The sequence below is a fragment of the Juglans microcarpa x Juglans regia genome, chromosome 7D, assembly GCF_004785595.1.
Source record: "Juglans microcarpa x Juglans regia isolate MS1-56 chromosome 7D, Jm3101_v1.0, whole genome shotgun sequence".
In the NCBI taxonomy this organism is placed as follows: domain Eukaryota; kingdom Viridiplantae; phylum Streptophyta; class Magnoliopsida; order Fagales; family Juglandaceae; genus Juglans; species Juglans microcarpa x Juglans regia.
Window position 1 is genome coordinate 12,089,046 of NC_054606.1, and position 20,636 is coordinate 12,109,681.

At 38.8% G+C, this 20,636-nt stretch overlaps 1 protein-coding gene and 1 long non-coding RNA gene across 2 annotated transcripts; both read right to left on the reverse strand.

Moving 5' to 3' along the window:
• Nucleotides 1–10,173: 10,173 nt before the first annotated feature.
• LOC121238786 (protein disulfide isomerase-like 1-4) lies at nt 10,174–17,045 on the reverse strand. The gene is made up of 12 exons (XM_041135812.1): nt 16,405–17,045; nt 15,885–16,014; nt 12,616–12,781; nt 12,405–12,523; nt 12,203–12,283; nt 11,875–11,961; nt 11,701–11,775; nt 11,473–11,541; nt 11,314–11,394; nt 11,101–11,235; nt 10,716–10,772; nt 10,174–10,568 (listed from the first exon to the last, which is right to left on the reverse strand). The coding sequence occupies exons 1-12, from the start codon at nt 16,944–16,946 to the stop codon at nt 10,401–10,403; spliced, it is 1,710 nt and encodes a 569-aa protein (XP_040991746.1). The 5' UTR covers nt 16,947–17,045; the 3' UTR covers nt 10,174–10,400.
• On the reverse strand, nt 13,083–14,149 carry LOC121238790. Its single transcript, XR_005935173.1, has 2 exons — nt 13,388–14,149; nt 13,083–13,270 (listed from the first exon to the last, which is right to left on the reverse strand). It is a non-coding gene; the product is annotated as an uncharacterized LOC121238790 (long non-coding RNA).
• Nucleotides 17,046–20,636: the final 3,591 nt, after the last annotated feature.

Here is a 20,636-nt window from a genome sequence, read left to right on the forward strand (position 1 = left end):
TCGTCTAAAAACTCATTCTCAATTAAAGGAAGAGTTTGACACTTTAAAAAATAAAACCCAAAGAGAGGCAGAAACGTCTAATTTTTTTTTACTGGTGAGACTTTTGGTTTTGACTTGGGTCTTCACGGACGAGAAGGGAACAAATTCTTTTTCATGTGCAAGCTGGAACGACTAGACGCAACTTGATTTTTTTTACACGCAAGAAATGGATTGGACATGCAGCTGAGTCTGGATTTCTTTCCGATTTTACGCACGTGGACGAGAGGGAGCAATCGGAGTGCGTACGAAACGGGGCTTCTCTTGGCTTTTGGGACACATGGAAGAGAAGACTGAATGGAGAATTTGACTTTTCAAGTACAAAAGAAAAAAAAAAAGAGAAAGAAAAGAAATAAGAAAAGAAGCAGCTTATATTTTTGCTTTTGGCACATTTTTTTTGGACGCAAGCGAGATTGAGAAAAAGAAAAAGTTTGGAAGAAAAATTGAAGAGGACACGTACGAAGCAAAAGGGACGAAGACGCTACACTGTGGATTGCGAGGACGAGGAGCATTTTTAGTATTTATTTTCTTCTATTCTTTTTTTAGAAAATTTATGATAAATTCGTTTATGTTAAATTTAATTTTTAGTATGAACTAAATTTTATTTATTCTAGGAAAACGATGTAATCTAATTCTGAACTATGCTTAATTTTTTATGTTAATTTGAAGTAATTCTCTTCTCTGTTTGTCTGATTTATTCTAAGCTTATTGCTTCTAATTAACTGGCCATTAATTAGATGATTTTAATCTTATGATTTTCTGTCGAAAGAGGAAATTATAAGATAGATTTTGAATATTTCGACATAGGTAAATATAGAGATCGAAAGACTTCTATGAGTCTATGTAATATTAAAATCGTTGGTCTTCATGCTTTCTTGATTTATTAATTTGCATACTCTTGTGTAAAATGATGAACAAGAATAATTTCTAATTGACTGTCGAAATAGGCTTTTGGATGTTTGTGGAGATTTGCTAACAAACAGAGAGAATTGAATTTAATTAGTTAGATGAGTAAAGCATAGTGAGGAATTAGGTGAAATCGATTTCCTAGAAGTTTTCTTTCCCATTGATTTGATCTTTGAACAATATCTTTCTTTTCCTTTGAATTAATTTTATTTTAATTTGCAATTACAAAAATCTTAGTGACTCTTCTAAATAAAGTCGAGGTTAATATAATTTCGGTATTTGTCAAAAGTAAGCTACCAATCCCTGAGGACGATACTCTTCTCATCACTTTACTATAAAACTATGATACTGTGCACTTGCAGTTTTGCACCGATCAGAGGGGTAGAAGATAAAAGGGAGAGAAACCTACGGATGGAGGATTATTTTTTTGACACTTTTTCACTCTTGGGATATGATCTTTCGACTTCTTTGGACTTACAGACTTCTTTTTCTTCCAGAGAACTCTAGGGAGATCCTATTCTCCATAAAATAGTTTTACAATTTTCATTGTACAGTGAGAAATGCGAGACTACGGAAAACTATAAACAAGTTTATTATAATGAAATATCCCCTCCGTAGACCCTCGTGGATATAGGCCTAATGTCGAATCACGTAAGATCTGTGTGTTCATCTGTTTATTTTCTGCATTTAAATACTGTTTGTCACCAAGGATGTACGAACCGACGCCGTACAACTGCACCGGACCACTACCGGGGGCTCACACGCGGCATCGATCAACGCCCATCTCCCAAGACCCGAGTCGTCGGGGCCTGGCCCAAGGTCATGCGAAATACGACATCAACAGTGGTGTTGTCTGTGGGATCGTAATAGATCTGTGTATCCTTCATATGCCTGTGGCAATCCATTCCAAGCGACTCGGAAGAGATACAGAGGAAGCCATGGAGGCAAGGCTAAAAAAATGGGGGTTGAAATCATGGAGGAATGGGTGACGAAATTAACCGATGAAGTGCAAACGCTTTACAAAGAAAACGAGGAGCTCATATCGACAGAGCAGATAAAAATTCTCCAGATAAGTATCTTCAACTTTTCCACTTCTATTTTTATAAAAAGCGCTACTGTCGAGAAATGACAATTAAAAGTGCATTGCATTTAAATATCTTTTATACATCCATCATGTAGGGTCGTGGTCCCGAACTCCCTGGCCACGTGAATTTAATTGCATACTGGGCACATAAATTTGCAGCGGACTATGCACTTAATGCACAGTGCCCGCACAAACTTCATGTCCTAGTTGTGCATGGCACACATAGTGCCATGTACAGTATGGGTTACTCACGGTAGTGTGATGAGTGGCTCGCGATAGCCCACCACGAGCTCGTAGGACCCATCGGCAGCCACCGTTAGGTTTGTCGATGCCCTCTGTCCACGATGGTAGGGGCACCCTGAGCCGGCAAATGCCACAAGCACACGGGAGCTCCCAGCGACGACAGACAACTGGGAGTGCCATGGCTCCACGTTGGCACATCGGCTCACCACCCAACGGCCTTTAGACCGAGACCACGACCATACAGCCGAGATCCTCCTCACCTCGGCCATATGCACAGCGGCCTCCTCTTGTCGGCCATGCACTGCTGCCAAGCACTACCTGACCTCCTGTCCACAGACTCTTGTCCACAACTTCCTTCACACAACCACCAACTGGCGAGCAGACCTCCACTCCACGATGTTAACAATATGGGTTTCTTAAACAAGACCTACGGTTTGAGGGAAGCATGAGGAAGAACTATGTGGAAAATCTGAGTTTTGAAAAATTCAGAAGACCTCTCATCACTAAGTGTGCATTGTATATGTTGTTTCCTTTGTTTCATAAATAACAAGAAGGATCGTCTGCTAGGGACTCATTTCTTCAAGGAGAGGATCATTCCTTATTTGCTTATCATAGCTTGCATGGTTATAGGCATTGAATGCAAGTTGCAAAGATATTTAAAAAAACAAAAAAAAATTGGAAGCGGAAATAAAAAGGAGGAGCAAGGAAGAAGAGAAATGACAAAATAACTGTGGGACCAAAAATCTGTCTCAGCAGCTACATGCTCCAGTTTGTCTCTTTAAAAACTTGTGTGAATTCTGTTTCACTAACGCAATTATTTCCTATGGTGTGAATTCTGTTTTGTACAACCCGAAACTGCAACGACAAAATCATCCAAGTTCCATCAACAAAGTCAACTCTACTGAATGGAAACTTTATCAACAACTTACCTCCCCGCGGGGTTGCATAGGAAAAGGTAGGCCTTAAAGGTTGTCTTATCCCTTTCGTGGAAGAGTACAGGTAGGTCCTTGGCCACCTGAAGATAAAATTTACCTTTCTCGTAAGTATCGATAGGCGAAAGCGGGTCCAACAATAGACTGCCATAACAACTTACCTTCCCACGAAGGGTGATAGGCGAGCAGGTGGCTCAGCCTCTTTGTCCAAGAGAGCGGGATTAGCCTTATGACTACCCTAATCACTTGCCCCAACTTCCGCTGCGACGAAGTGTGGGATCAATACTAGCCTGACCCAAACCTACCCTTTCCTTTGATGTCAATGGGCAGGAGTAGGTCCAGTAACAGATTGTCTAAACAACTTACCTTTGCACGAAGGATGATAGGCGAGCAGGTGACTCAGCCTCCTCGTCAAGGAGAGCTGGACCAACCTCGAGGCAGCCCAAATAACTTACCTCGACCCCCATCATGGTGAAATAGTGATCAGCCAACTGCTGTCTGAACTTACCTCCCTGCGGGATACCACAGAGAAATATATGCCTTAAAGGTTGTCTTATCCCTCCCGCGATGGATTGCGAGTTAGTCCTAAGCTATTTGACATCAGAAAAATTTACCTTTCTCATGAATGTCAACAGGTAGGAGTGGTCAGCCAACTGTTGTTTGAACTTACCTCCCCGCGGGGTTATATAGGGAAAGGTCGGCCCCAAGGTGGCCTTATCCCTCCAGTAGAGGAGAGCATGTTTTGCCCTCGTGGCAACTCGAAAATTTACCCTGACCTCCATTATGACGAAGTGTGGGATCAGCGCCAGTCGGACTAAACTTACCCTTTCCTGTAATGTCAATAGGTGGGAGCGGGTCTAGTAACAGACTAGCCTGAACGACTTACCTCCTTGTGGGATCCCATAGGGAAATGTAGGCCTTAATGTTGTTTTATCCCTCCCACAATGGAGAGCGGCATTAGCCTCACAATTACTCGAATAACTTACCCGGACCTCCGTCACAATGAAGGAGCGGACTAGCCACATCGCTGTTAAAATTACCTCCCCAGGAGACAAAGAGGCAGAATGGCATGAGGCATTATGACCACTCCCTGATGGAGAGCGGGTCAAGTCTATAGACCGCCTGAATAATGGAGAAAAAGACAAGGACATCAGCAACAAAATCTACATCAACAGGATCGCCATCAGCAGCTTACCTTCCCACGAGGTGAAAAGGAAATGTAGGCCTTAAGGTTTGCCTTAACCCTTTTGTGGAGGAGTGTGGGTCCGTCCTTGGCCACCAGAAGACAAAATCTCCACCAACGGACTTTACTTCAAAAGAGTCTCCAACAACAGAATCACCACCAAAGGAAACTCCACTAGCTCCAACCTACCTCTCCGCGAGGCAAAAAGGATGAGTCACGCCAAAGGCGGCTCTATCCCTCTCACGGAGGAGTGCGGGTCGACTTTTGGCCACTGGACATATTTATCAACGGAACATCATCTTCAGCAACAGAACGCCAAGTGAACAATGCCTCAGACCTTCACCGCATCCAAGCAAAACAGGTCAGGTTTGCGAATTTACTAACAGGTTTGACTTGTGCAGCATCTCATACTTACCTTCCTGCGAGGATCAACAGGTGGGACCAACCTGAGGGCGACTCGGCTTGCCTCAAGGCAAAGTGCGAGTTCAGTCGTTCAACTACTTGACATTACTTATTGGGGCAACATCTCCTACTTATTTTCCCGTGTGGGTAAACAGGCAGGACCAGCCTTAGGGCAGCCCTGCCTGCCTCATGGTGAAGTGCGGGTTAGGTCTTTCGATTGCCCGGTTGGCAGAATCTTCATCTACCGGAATATTTATTGACATCTGCAAATATTTATCAGCTGGATCTCCATCTACAAAATATTTACCAGTGGGATCTTTATCTACAAAATATTATTTGGCGGGATCTTCATTTACTAAATATTTATTGGCAAGATCTTCATCTACTAAATATTTATTAGCAGGATCTTCGTCTACTAGATATTTACCAGCGGGATCTTTATCTACAAAATATTATTCGGCGGGATCTTCTACAAAATATTTATCAGTGGAATCTCTATCAAGATGAATCTTTGTAGACGGAAACTAACACTCTTATAATGCAGGAATGAGCAAATGAAAAGAAAAGTTAAGGAGAGATAAAAGGCTTGGCGGGGTACAAAATAAGAGCGACTAAGGAAAAAGGCAGCCAAAGAAAAAGGAGCAAAAGGAAAGGCATAAGTAGATGGAAAAGGCGACCAAAGGAAAAGAAAAAGGGAAAGAAGATTAAAGAAAATCAGAATGACAAAGCAACGACATAAAGGCTCGGTGGGGTAGAACCCCACCTAAAGGCTGACCAGTGGGAAAAACAAACTATAAAATTATTGGCGGGTAATGATAGGGGTTTTTCCCCAACCCATAGAATGTCCTAGGCCTCGCCATTGGGGGGACTCACTAGAAGATTAAATAATAAAGAAGAGTGAGGGACAAGAAATGAGAGGCATAGAGGTGTAAGCGGAGAATGAGGGAAAAGTAATGTCAAGAGAGAAAAAGTAGTGAAGTGACATAAAGAAAGATGTAAGATATCAGGAGAGAAAAAATATGGAACTAACATAAAGGAATGTGTAAGATATCAGGAGAGAAAATAATGGACGTGACTTAAAGCAAGTGAGAGGTAGAAGATAAAAGAGAGGGAAATCTATGGATGGAGGATTATTTTTTCGACACTTTTTCACTTTTGGGATATGATCTTTTGACTTCTTCGGACTTGGAGACTTCTTCTTCTTCTAGAGAACTCCAGGGAGATCTTCTTCTCCATTAAATAGCTTTACAGCTTCCATTGTACAGTAAAAAATAAGAGACTGTAAACAAGCTTATTATAGTAGAATCTTTCCTCCCCAAAATCTCGTGGATGTAGGTGTAGTGCTGAACCACGTAAAATCTATATGTTCATCTGTTTATTTTCTGCATTTAAATACTGTTTATCGCCAAGGATGTACGAACCGATGCCGTACAGCCGCACCAAACCACAATCGGGGGCTCACACGCTGCATCAATCAAGGCCCATCTCCCAAGACTCGAGTCGTCGGGGCCTGGCCCAAGGGCATGCGAAATATGACATCAGCACTATAGAAAGAGACTAAGGAGCCAAACAAATCACAAAGATTTTGGATCCACCAACTAACATTTTCAAGCTCTTTTTTATCTCCCATCCACTTCTTCTCCTCGGTCTCTTCTTTACCCTGGCCTTCACCATCCTCCAGTTGACTCTACGACTCCTCCACTTTCTTCTCCAACTCCTTACTCTCTTCGATCTCCTTTGTGAGAAAATGGGAGGGAGGGAAAGAAAAAAGGTGGGTTCTCTGCAAATGGAGGCCGAGGATTGGAAGGAAAGAAAGGAAAAGAAAATGGAAGGGAGAAAGGAGAGGATTCGACGAGGGTGTAGAGGGAAAAGAAAATGGGAGGGAGAAATGAGAGGATGCAATTCAGCGTGAGAGAAAAGGAAAAAAGAAAGAAAGAAAGGGAAATGGGGGGAGCTGAAAAACGAGGGAAGAAAGAGATGTTGAGAGACAATTTTAATCAATAAAATAATGCTTGGAAGAGTAACAGTAACTGGTTAAAATTGAAAAAACAGATGAAAATACTGTAGCTCAAAGCTCAAGCCATTGATTGAGCTTTGACTAGTCCAATGTAGATCAATTTTGACATAATTGGCTATAATTTGATGAGTCATTGACATTTGGCTAGGCCAGTGCTCTTAGTTAATCAATATTCGACTCACGTCACTTAATATATATATATATATATATATATATATATCTTTATGTGTGTGTGTGTGTGGAAAATGATAGTATGACTACTAAATATGCCCACCAAATATATCTACTTATATATTTTTATTTTTATTTTTTTCTTAATGGTTAAGAAAGTGACTATTAGTGAATTTATATTTTTTTATTTTTTTCATAATGGTTAAAGATGTTTAAAAAATGCTTAAATAAAAAGAAAAGATAAATAAAAAAAACTCATTTATACTAGTGTGCACACATTTGATGAGCACATTTGATAGTCACCCTAGCATTGTCCACATATATATATATATATATATAAATATATATAATTAAAACTTAAAAAGCCTCCTTTACTCCCTCTAAAAAAAAAGGCCTACTTTACATGTTAGGACCGCCTTCCCAACCCTCCACCTTCCCTTATCTGGTGTCTATTTTTTCGTAAAGGATTTGGTGAGAATTCATGGTTTCAAGGACGCCAGTCGGTCAGCAATACTCAAAATTTTTTTCAAAATTAGGCATACAATGTTCATTAGGAAGAAGATGTGCAAGTGAATGGTCGGTTAAACCACAACGGAATAAGTAAAGGCTAATTTTTATTTGTACTAAGTTTAAACCATAAATAGGTTCATTAAATAAACATCCAAATATTTGATATGCTACTTCATTTTCCAAAATAATATATAGACCCATTTGTTTGTTCCCTAAATCCAAATACGACATATGAACACAGTTGGTCGCCAGACTAAATAATACAACTTCAAAATAACAATATAATTACTACTAACAAAGACATGCCTTCGTGTCTATTGCTCGAGCAGTGTTAGTCCTTTTTCCTCGAGTACCTCTCCTAGGTCTAACTTTCCATCAAAATCTACAATTTCAAAAAATGAAACCATAGGTAGATTAAACAAGGATAAAAAGATTGCTAATGAGAGATAATGTACGTGATAATGTAATGCACAGTTCCATGTAAAATGACCCATGAGCAAGTGTATATGTATGACGAAGAATCACCCTCTAAGTCAAACACAAGTATATAAACACGACGATGAATCACCCCTAGGAAATTACCCTACGTGCAAAACTCAAGTGTACACACACATACACACACACACACATATATATATATATATATATATATATGTCGTCGATGCGAGGAATTGTCCTCTTTTCAAACATGTAAAACTCATCGTATTTTAACATATAGAATTTAAGACATGAAAACATCCAATCTCACATAGAGATGTTTCAGATCATCCAATCTCACACAGAGATGTTTCAGATCATCCTTTCTCACACAAAGATGTTTCAGATCATCCAACCTCACACAGAGACGTTTCAAATCATCAGTTCTCACATGGAGATATTTTAAATCACCAAATCTCACACAGGGATTATCAAATCACCAGTTCTTACATAGAGATTATCAAGTTACCAGTTCTCACATAGAGATTATTAAATCACTAGATCTCACATAGAGATGTACATGTTGTATCAAAGAACACACCAACCGACCATCCAACTTGAGGACACCATACATGATACGCTCGTATTCTCCTTCCAGTCTATCAAGTGAGGCCAATTTTAAAACGTTTTACCCCAATTATCATGAGGCATCTCTTTCCTGTATGACATCAGTGGCAATGTGTAGTAGGAATGGCCTAGGGAACGTCTATCCGTTCATGATGATGATGATTGACACACAGTAAGACTCACAAACACACTCAACCGAAATTACCATATCACAAATTCGAGCCATTCAAACATTTATTTAGGATCAGAAAGGGGAAATATTACAAAATATGTAATGCAAATCCCATGACATATCCACAACATTTAACTGCAGACTCACTCTAGATGTGACCTTTCATATATAATGTGGGCTTTTGCATAATGCAATGTTGCCCTCTAAGCATTTTCGTGTTGTTCCAAAAAGCTTGTACCTCTGCACTGCTCTTATCCTTGACTGTTGCTCGCCTTCCGTATGAATGGTGCCTTTTCTAGAACTACGAGCATTTTCAGCTCTTCATTCTTCGCTAGAGTATTTGCTCACCCAATATGGGGTGAAAAGTCATTTGTTACACCGTGTGCTGAGATGTCTACTAGACTTTCTGGATGGTGCCGCTTGCCCTTACATTGGATTAATTGCGCTCTACATACCACTTCTCTTCATTTTTTTCACCAAACTAGTGAGGAAAGATAATCTTTGCCTTCCACTTGATAAAGAAAAAGCTGAAATTCTTTGCATTCCCTTTATCCTTGGAAGATTGTCTGTCCTCTTTCGCTGGTGTGGTACTCACACCCTCCATGCAAGGAGTGGTTTTTTTTTAAAAAATAAAATAAAATCATTTTAAGTTGTTGGTTTTTTAATTATGTTTTTGAGTTTTTTTATTTGAACAATAGAAGTCAAACGTTTATTGGTTATAAGATGACATTTGTAAAAATTTAGTGACGAAGTTCCAACAATAAGAACTAATTTGATCTTTATTTCAGATTTCAATAAAAAAAAGGTCGGAGTACTTTAAATTTGGAGCAAATTACATGAACAACCTTTTTTTTTTTTTTAAAAAAAAAATTAACCCTTATAAATCCCCCTTGCTGTACCATTCATGTACCCTAAATAATGAATGCTATGCAACAATCTGTTCGATGTTGTATCATTAAGAGAAATGATACTTGTAGTCAAGAGTGCATAAGTGCCGTGCAGCCATTTTGAAAAAGTGAATAAATATAAAACTTACATAAAAATAAATTAATTTTTTAACAGTAGACTCCATTTTTTTTTAAAGTGACTGTACGACGTTTGCACATTTCACGACTATATGTAGCATTACTCTTTTACGCGTGACATCAACTAATTGGAAAATAAATAATAAATAATTTTTCAATCATCATTATTATATTAGAAAATAATAAAATAATAAAAAATAATAGGATGATAAATAACATTTCTTTTGAGATATTTAGCGGAGCTTTCGTTAAGATTCTCGAGACCAGGGATTAAGTTTTGAAAGATACAAATGCAATGAAAGAAGTCGTGACATAGTAGCATTCCCATATCCGGAGCCATTCATCCCCTCAACCCTCCACTCTTTTGAAAATCCCCTTCTTTTTTTGTTTGGAGGGGGGGCTTTAGAGAAGAAAACAAGGCAACTATAGCAAATCAGGAAGCCGGAAAAATAAAAATAGGATATTATATTAAATTCTTCAGCCAAACTCCGACTAAACATAAGTGATGCAAAACTTAAAACTTACTTGCTACAACACCGTACTCTTGTTCTTCTTTCTTTTGGATTCTCTAATGGTTTCCCTATCCGTTCACTCTACCTTCTTCTACATGACATTATTCCTTTTCCACCTTGCTGATGGCGGACAAGAGACATGTGTGCCACTAAATTAAAATCCTCATAATTCGTCTTTCAAATCTTCTGTGCTTCGCTCATGGCTGTCTTTGGCATCAGGGTTTTCGGATTTTGGTGTTGAAGTTGGTTTCTGGAGCTTGAAAGGGATTGATGCATGCTTCTTGAGGAATTTATAAAACGCCACCACTGTACGATCAGTATCTACAGTAATCTGCAACACAAAGGATCCAAACATATTTATCATATTCACAAATTTAAAATAAAATAAAATAAAATCAGAATGGAGAAAATATACTTGAAAAAAATACAATCTACACATAGTACAGAGAAACATGAATTAAATTTCAACACCACTCACTGGATCAAAGCTCTTGTTTCCAGCTGGGAAGAAGAGAAGTGTTGGGAAGCCATCAGACTGCAAAAACAATCAAAAAAAGTTTTCAGAACAATGTTTCTCTTCCTTTAGGGTCTTGAGTTTTCATCCAAATTATCATGATAGAGACATGTTGCATCGCATGGAAAGCATACATACATAGAAGCAGGTGCATTCACGTGACTGAAACCAGAAATTTCTTCATGCACACTCATTTGGGGTATAACAATGAACTTGGAACCTAATGCTTAGTTATAACTTATCAACGGTGAGATCAGGGCGTTGTCCCTTTTTACTTGTACGTGCTATTTTTATGGGTAACAGTTACTTATTCCAACTTCCATATGCAGTTCATGTTGGTATTTGTTACCTTTGCCCGGGCATGCTCATTTGTTGTTCCATCCATCTTGGCTATAACAAGAGAATCAATGCCACGTAGATGCTTGGCAAGCTTGTTGTATGTTGGCTCCAGTGCTTGGCAATGCCCACACCAAGGAGCATAAATCTGGTATTGCAATCACAGTAAAAACGAGCCCCAAAAAAAGACAAACATCAAATATTGGTAAATTAGTTCTGATGATACCTCAAGGAGAACGTCCTTTGACTCATCCAGAACAATATCATCGAAATTATCTCCAACCACTATCTTCACATCCCCATCATTCTGAGTCAACCAAAATATAAATTAAAACTAGAGGACCATGACAAAATTTCAATCAGCTGGAAAACGTAGATAACATACGGTCTCAGGAATTGGATCTGACTTAAAGAAAGGTTTTAACTTGTCTTCCAAGAAATCCCCTGCAAAAGCCTGAGGGACCAAACATTTTTAACGTTTAGCTAAAACCATGACTCTTCCAAGCACAAAAAATAAAGATACAAGAAAGCAGCTTGAGCATATCCAGTTTTATTCCCAGGAAACAGTAATAATATATACAACGCGGGATGGGAAGAGGGAGAGAGTTGCAACCTTGACACTGTCCAAGGTCACTTCCCGATCAAGCACAAATTTCTTGGCATCATCATTTCCTGTGTATGCGATAACCTATATTTTTAAAAATATCAGTACTATGTATGCATGCATGCTTTCATTAATGTACCTACATTTGTATGTATATCAGAAACTGGAGATGGAAAATATTACTTTGGGAGCATCGCCACTGACACCAAAATAATCTGAAACGGGCTTTCCAACATCTTCATTATCCATTTCCACATACACGAAGATAAGCTGCAATTAGCCATCAACACATTAGGCAGGTAGAAATTTTTTTGATAAGTAAGGCAGGTGGAAAATTTAGATTTGATTTCTTGACTTTATAAAATGCATGTGGTTATCATAGCGGGAGAAAAAAAAATCAGTTCAGATGTCATCACTTCATCAATAAGTTAATCTTTCTTGTAATTCAATTTCCGACTTTTTCACTGAAATCAGGCACAGGTCATTTAAAAGACTTGAACTGTTATCATACCTTCCCTTTGAAAAACTTTGCTACCTCCTCAAATACTGGGACAACCTTCTCTGTGTCATTTGAAGTGGCAAATAGCAACAGCTGAGAGAGAGAGAGAGAGAGAGAGAGAGAGAGAGAGAGGAGTCAGGTGAAAATATAAACTTCAAACAAAATGTTATCCTAGAGTCACAAATAACACAAAATACACAAGTACCACGCTTACCTGTTTCTTAATGGGATTTTCAAAAATTAAAGAGGCACTTTCCCGGGTAAAAATGGTAACCAAAGGAAGCTTGTTGGCAAATACAAACTCAGCTATTGTAGATTTAACAAATTGACCATCTGCAGAAATGAAAGATTGGATATCAAGGTGATGAACCAGAAGAAATTCAATTTAAGATATGCAAGCAAAATGATAACTACAGAGAACAAACCAAAGAAGCTCAGTTTCTCAGTTTCCTTCTTAAGCAGAACCAAAGCCGGGCGTTTAACTTCAGGGTCAACATGAAAAAGCTTTGCCACATCAGGATTTGTAGTTTGGTAAAAGTTAACATCATCTTCAAACTTTGAAGCAGCTGCAAGCTCCTCACTCTCAGGGCCCTTCATTATTAAGGCAGATTATAGCGAGTCATGAAAAAAACCAGAGGAATAACCAATTACAACAGTAAGCATCAAAAACTTATTGTAACATGAATTTAACTTCTAGGTATCTTACAATGAAAAGGCCAAACTCTACTAAGAGTTCACCAAAATATTCTTGTAAGGTGAGATCATAGCTGAGCATTTCAAAACATGTACCAAAATACCCCATCAGATGTATTTGTTGTGTATACTACTGTAACATACGGGTCCTAAATTAGGGTTTAGAATTATTTTTTATTATTATTATTAATGTTTTTAGTAGTAGTATTTTATCATATTAGTATTGAGATAGTAATTTTATTTGCGTAGGATTCTTCCACTCAGTACACCCATTTATCCCTCTGTTTGACTTCCTAGTTTGAATAGTTTCCTAATCGGTAACCAACACTCACCTCAAAAACCCTCCCATAAATCCTCTCTTTTCCTCTTCACCAAACCCACCATATCCTGCGGCCAGAACCCCAAGCGAAATCAAATTTCTCCTACACTTCAAACCAGAACTACACAGCAAAAGAATTGAGAAACCACTTTCACAGCAGCCACCGTAGCACTCCCTCTTCATACCAAGTCAGCCACCTCGCCGAAATCACCCAGAGGACGCCAACGGGAACGTTGGAGCACTACCCAGGCTGCCTAGAACCCGCCAACCAGGCACCCCCTGCCACCTCGCCCCATTCCAAAGCTTGTGCCGCCGGCCACTCTCTGTCACACAGATCCACCGTTGCACGATCAATCTCCTCTCTCGGTAAAGAGTTACGAAGTAGGATCCAAGAAGCAGCGCTAAAGAGGTAAGTAGCATGATCATAATTTTTTGTGTGCTGTAAATATTCTGTCTTTGCATGAAAAATGTGATGTTCACCTATGCTACGATACGACCCAATTCAAGGTTAGCCCCTTTTCATGAACCTCGATGAATTACGATGATATGCTCGTGAATGAGACTATGTATGCTATGCTGATATAGATTTTTGTTAGAACTTATGATATGTCATGAAAATCACACGTATGCCATGAAATGTTCATGTAATGTTTAGATTATATTATGCCATGTATATGCTATGCTATGTTGTGTAAGGCTCATGTTAATAGGCCATGTTTAATGTTATGTCATGCACAAGAGTATGTCACGCCATGTAAATTCATGAAGTCAACATGCTCACATGCATTATGAAAGTTAGTAAGAAGATACATGAATGACAATGTGATACCCCATATGATAAGAATAAGGGTAGATGGTGTATGAGATCCCACATTGCTTAGGAATGAGAAATTATTGCTCTTTATAAGGTTACAATAGGGGCTCCAATTGTATCATTGACCAGTCATTTTGGAGTATAGACCATGTGGTTTGGGCCTTCCATTGGGGCGTTACAAATGGTATCAGAGCCTATCCCAACCAGAAATGTGGGACTTGAGTCGTGCCACCTACGACGGAATGGCCCGACGAGGACATTGGGAATTTAAGAGGGGTAGATTGTGATTACCTCATATGATAAGGATAAGGGTAGGTGGTATATGATATCCTACATTGCTTGGGAATGAGAAGTTCTTATTCTTTATAAGGTTCCAATGGGGCTGTAATTATATCATTGATTAGTCCTTTTAGAGTATAGGCCATGTGGTTTGGACCTTTCATTGGGGCGTTACAGACAAGCAAGCATTAAGATTGGGCTTATGTTATGGGTAAATATGCAAACTACGGACTCAAGCGTGGTCTACCACATGTAAGCTATGATGTTTTGAGGTGACACAGACCCAAGCGTGTTTCACTACATGTTATGATATGTGTTATATGGTGCCACGGACCCAAACGTGGTTCACCACATGATTTATGCAGTCAACGACAATTGGACCGATGCACATATGTTATGATGGCCACTAGATAAGTGAAAGACAAGATAATTAGTTATGTACGAATGATAGAAATGCATGGAGTCAGCCATTCATGCATACATGTTGCGTGTATTGCCGTGATTATATTTGATTCTGCTTATGTTACTAATGAATGACCTATATATTGTGTATGTGTGACGATGTATGTACGTTTTCAAAATTAAGCCTAATGTTAAGCTAAGTTAAGTTTACAGTATGATGTGCTATAACTGAGTCTTCGACTCATTTGTTTTGTTTCTCAGTTTTATGTTTTAATGTCCCAGATGATGATTTCGTGGATACAAAGCAGGAGTGCCAAGAGTAGAATAAATTTCAAGAGACTTAGGAGAGGTTTGGATAGTGAGTTAAGATTAAAGTTGAAAGTTGAAAGTTGAATAAAATATTGTTAAAATATTATTATTGTTTTGGGATTTGAAAAAATGAATTGTTTATTATATTTTGTGTGGAAATTTTAGAATGTTGCAATGATTAAATTAGATGAATTTACATGAGTTGGGGGACTTTTGTATCCAAACTGGGCCTAGTGTGTGATTTAGACATTTAAGTAGTGTTAGTATCACATAGAACTAGCTTATATCATTTCTGTTATTTTAAGTTTTTATGTTATGAAAGACTGTCATGCTAGACAAGTTTTATGATCCAATAGATGAGGTATTTTATGAGATGAATCTCTTTACCGGGCATTATGTTGCAAACGTACGTAATATTCCTGACCTACGGGAAGGGGTGTTACAACTACCTTCTTAAAGGTTACAACATGTCAACATGTTTAAAAAGAATCGGCGTGGTATTACTACATACTATGCCATCTCGAAAGATAGATATTGCACAGCTCTTGGTGCGTGTAGCTCTACTAATCCAAAAACACGAACCTCTGAGAATCAGCATTGGTACTGGGCTATTCCATTTTCTAATTCATTAATCACAGCCCAGAGGTTTATTTTTAAGCAATAGCCATAAAGGAAAATATTCCACCAACGTGACTCCCCTCTATATTTTCAAAAGAACATATTACAAAACAAGTTAACATAGATATAAAGAAGGAAATAACATCGGCCTTGGGCCTACCATGATCACGTATAGATGTGGTAACCAGTCTAACTGATAAGAAAAAATGGAAGAAAACCGAAATTCTACGATGAACAGATAGAAAGACTGAAAAATATACCACCAAAGAATTGAGGTAGCCCAAAACAACTTTACTTTCCGAACTCAATATGCGTTCAGCTTCATCCAATGTGGTTATGTTGGAGACACCTGGTCCTATCTTCTTCTTAATCCACGTCACTATAGCATCTCTGTTAGTTTAAACAAAAATTCATCAGCCCATGGCATTAAAATGCATACTTCGCATTAAAGTTTTCATTCATAATTATTTTTTCAAATCATTTTAATCTAGCGACCTTCAAATAAAACGGGAAAAAACAAAATATTGAGTTACACAGCCAGCAATCGTGAAACGAAGGAAAATATACAAGCATAACGATCATGAAGCATCAAATAAAAGAGAAAAAAAAAAACAAAATATTGAACTGCATGACCAGCGTTCCTGCTGCGTAAAACACCAATGGCTGATAGTAACATCTCGATTTTATCCCTATTCAAACGCTTTCCCAGTAACCAAACAGCCAAAGATAGAAAACCCAAACAAAAATGACCTGAATTATGGAGAGATTGACCGCACTTACTTGGTCCTCTGGCCGTTATAAGGCTTGTGAACCCCATCTACGAAAAAATAAACAGTCGGAAAGCCCTGAACATCGTACTCCTGAGCCAGATCGCTCTCCTCCGTCGCGTCTACCTTTGCCAAGGCCACGTCCTCGCCCTTGAGATCAGTCGCCGCCGCGGCGTACTCTGGCGCCAGCGCCTGGCAGTGCCCGCACCACGGCGCGTAGAATTCCACCATGACGAAGCGGTTTTTCCCCACGAAATCGCTGAAATTGCCCTCCTTCAAAACAACAACATCTTTATCGTCCACTTCGGGCTCCTTGTACTCGTCCTGGTAGGCCGACTCGTCGAAGTCGGGCAAGTTCTCGAAATCGTCTTCATCGAGGTTTTCTTCGTCGGAATGGTCCGGATCCGAGTGGGGGAGGTGGGATTGGTCGTCGGCCTCATCGAGGAAGCTAAGGTCCTCATCGTCCTCGTCCTTGACGTCTTTGGAGAGGGTCAGAGAGAGTGAGGAGAAGAGGAGCAGAGCGGCGAGTGAGAGAAAAAGGAGTCGACTCGGCATTGTGAAAGAGAGTCCGCTGCACAGATCGAAGAGTTTGAGAAAGAAGGTAAAGAGGATGAGATCCGAGATCGAAGAGCCAGGATGTTTAACGGGAGTCAAAACAGACTCACTGAACGAAAGGCCGGGCTTTAACGACGCCGTTGCTTTTGCTTTTAGAAATGATAACCGTTGACGACTGGCGAGTTGGGCTTCGAAGCATGTTGAGTGATTTGAGTCTTCGACGTTCACAGTTTCTCAGCTCTTCCGCGCAACGAAAACAATATATATTCGAAGCCCACCTTCACTTAATTAAGTAATATAAATAAAAATATGTATACATAAAAATAATAAATCACATATTGATTATGTAGATATATTTGATGTAAGACTTTCTTATAGTATTTCCCTTCTATTTTGTGGTGAAAAAATCTGGAGAGCAACCACTATTTAGGGAGCAGTCGGATCACACCCTACGTGGCTTAAGTGAAATAACCAAAAACTCCCTATAACAAAACTCACGTTCCACACGTTCCCTCTCTCAAATTTCATTTCACCCATTTCAAATTCTTTTTACTTCCTCTCTCCCCTCTCGTCGTCCAAGCCCATCCTCCCCCCGCACCTGTCGCCCATCCTCTCCCCCACCCTCACCCTTGTGTCGCCCATTCTCCGGTGTGCTTGTGGTACGGTGATGCTGATATGGTCGTGAAGGGAGAGGGCATGTGAGGGAGAGAGGAAGGTCGACGTGGGCTAGGGAAGGAGGGTATGACCGAGGGGTGGAGGTCAGGCGTGCTCGTGGGCGGCGACGCGCTGTCGTAGGTGGCGGATTTGAGCTACAACATGGGGAAACTATATAGAGAGAGAGGGCATGCATGCGAGGGAAGAGGGAGGAGCTACTGGCCTCAGGCTGAGGGAGGAGGAAGGGCTCGGTGGTGGTGTTCAGTGTCTGTGGTGGGAGGCCCAGTCGACGGGGCGGCAGACCTGGGCTACAACGGCAAGGATCCGCATGCGTGCGAGAGAAAAGGGAGAAGGAGAGGGGCTGCAACGAGAGGGAGGGGGACTTGGGATGGGTTTTAAAAAAAAAGACATCCACATCAGGTGTAGAATGTGCTTAATAAACAGTGGTTGCTCTATAATTTTACACATTTTTTAGGTAGACACGTATCACACAGTTTGTAAATAAAGTATTTGTGTAATATATCGTGTATAAAAAAATATATAAAAAAAAGTTACCATACAGCTATGGTAACTTTTTTTTTATACGCGATATATGGTAGATGTGTATGGTAACTTATTAATAATTTGGAATACAATGTATTAGCTTTAATAGTTGGTGGTTTTATTAAAAACTTTAAAATGTATTTATCTTGATTGGACTTCAAAATATTGTTCGATACTTGTTATGCTATATTAATTTTTCAAATTGACAACTTAGAATTGCTTATTTAATCAAAAGTAATACTTATAAAGATTTCAAGTAAAATTTAGAGATCGAATGTTGTGTATTGACTTCTTAATTTAAAGTTTCTCCTTTATTTTGATCAAATTCTCGCAATTTTCATACTTGGTGTTTCAATGTTTCTTAGGGGTGTTGGGTAGGCATCCGGCTTGCCTGGACCCCACCAATCACAGGTGGATAGCCTACCCACACCAAATGGATGAGTAGACAGATCGGGAAACCAAATAAAAAAGCAAAACCATGTGCTGGTTGGAGCTCCTCACTTGCCCAAACTTCACCCAGCCAACCGCTTATATATATATATATATATATATATATATATATATTAGATATATTAAAAAGGAAATTTACTTACACTAATCGGCGCCGTTCCAGATACTGATTATCAAGTTCCAGAATCCTCCATTGCGATTCTCCCTCACTCTCTATACTCTCTACTTAGTCTCCATATTCCCACTTCTAAGTCTATCTCCCAATTCTATCGTTGCTATTGCCATCTCAATCATTGGGGCCATCGTCGTAACCATCTCTCTCAATCTCATCCTCTCCGTTGTAGATAGCTTGAACCTAGAATGGCCGAAGCCATAAATTAGATATCTCAATGTCTTAGATTCTTATATATTTTTCTCTAATCGATGGAGGTTGGGATTATTTTAGATGGAGGATGGGAGTAGTATTGTGATTCCGTAAAGTTGGATTATGGATGCTTGAAGGTTTTTTTGTTCTTTGTTTACATTATTTTAGGTTTATAATTGAAATACTAAGATATCTAAATTATATTAGGGTTTCTAACAACCTTAAATTATCGTGTGATTTTGTGACTTTGTGTATTTTTGTTTATGTATTTAATATTTTACATTATGTCAAGTAATTAAAAAAAAAACCATGTATAATAACAATGCAAGAAAAATGAAAATCGATTGCAAATTGAACTTAAAAAGGCAACGGATGAAAGAAGTGGGAGCAATATATTGAAAAGGTTTGTGAAGTTTGACCCAGACAGGTGTAGAAGGTCTTTTGCTCATATCCTCATAATGGACGAGCTAGCATTTAGATTTATGGAGGGTGAAATGTTCCAAGCCTACTTTAAGAACTTGGAGCTTAGGTTTAACATTCATTCTCACCACACGGTGGTGAAAAATGCTCTTAATATATATATGGTTAACAAGGATTTGTTGGAAATCTTATTAAAGGGTAAAAAAGTTTGTCTCGCTACCAATACAAGGATATTGGTCTAAAGTTTGAATTATATATGTGTCTCACTGCAAATTTTATATATAGTGATTGGAATTTGCACAAAAAAACTCTTAATTTTTATCTAATTCTCAATCACAAATATGATACGATTGGAAAGATGGTAGAGTCTGGAAGAAGGGGTTTGGAGTAGGCTTTATCAATTATGTTGGCTAATGCCTCTTCTAATGGATACCGCACTTGACTATTTGATGAATAAGGTTAGAGTAGAAAATATGTCCGTCTTGGGTTGTGAGTTTTTATATATGCGATGTTGTGCACATATTTGTAATCTTATTATGACCTACGATTTAAAAGATATTCATGAGTTGGTTGCAAAAATAAGAAATGCAGTAATGTTTGTGTGGTCTTCACCTTAAGACATTCAAGATTTTTGTTCATGTTGTGGGCCTTCAACCTAAGAAGATATTGTGCTTTGATCTTCCTAGAAGATTGAATTCAAGTTTATATATATAGATATATATATATATATATATATATATATATATATTAGGAATAGCCAAATTATATAGAAATGCCTTTGATGTCGTGGGAGATGAGAACATGCAATATGTCTGTCACTTTGATGAGGAAGAAGGGAGTGAGAGATCAGGGCGGCCCAAAGATGCAGATTGGCTAAATGTTTGAGTCTTTGTTGAATTTTTTAGGCTTTTTTATGTTGTCACATGCATCATTTCTAATTTTAACAAGTTTCCAAGTAAATGAGCAATTGGATGAAATGTGTAAAAAAATATTTATCGTACTCTACATATTATGGCATTGAATATGATGCTTAAGTATATGAAACACTAGAGAGATTTGAGTAAACCCAATGCTTTGCTACATATTATTATCGTTTTTAACCTGTGCTACAAAATTGATGGAATGATGTATAGGTTGGAAAACACTAACAGGAAGGATGGGCTGATTAACTTGTGTTAAAGGTTAAAGACACGTAATAAGTTGTATGATGAGTTTGCCTCATTCTAAGGGCTTAATGCGAGGTTTCATCATCCACCGCT

Excerpts from the sequence above, each read along its gene's own strand:
- LOC121238786 (XM_041135812.1), bottom strand. The coding sequence starts at position 16,946 with ATGCCGAGTCGACTCCTTTTTCTCTCACTCGCCGCTCTGCTCCTCTTC. Across the intron at positions 12,284-12,404 it reads AAAATCCCATTAAGAAACAG|CTGTTGCTATTTGCCACTTC; the intron begins GTAAGCGTGGTA and ends TCTCTCTCTCAG. Across the intron at positions 11,962-12,202 it reads CAAAGTTTTTCAAAGGGAAG|CTTATCTTCGTGTATGTGGA; the intron begins GTATGATAACAG and ends GGCTAATTGCAG.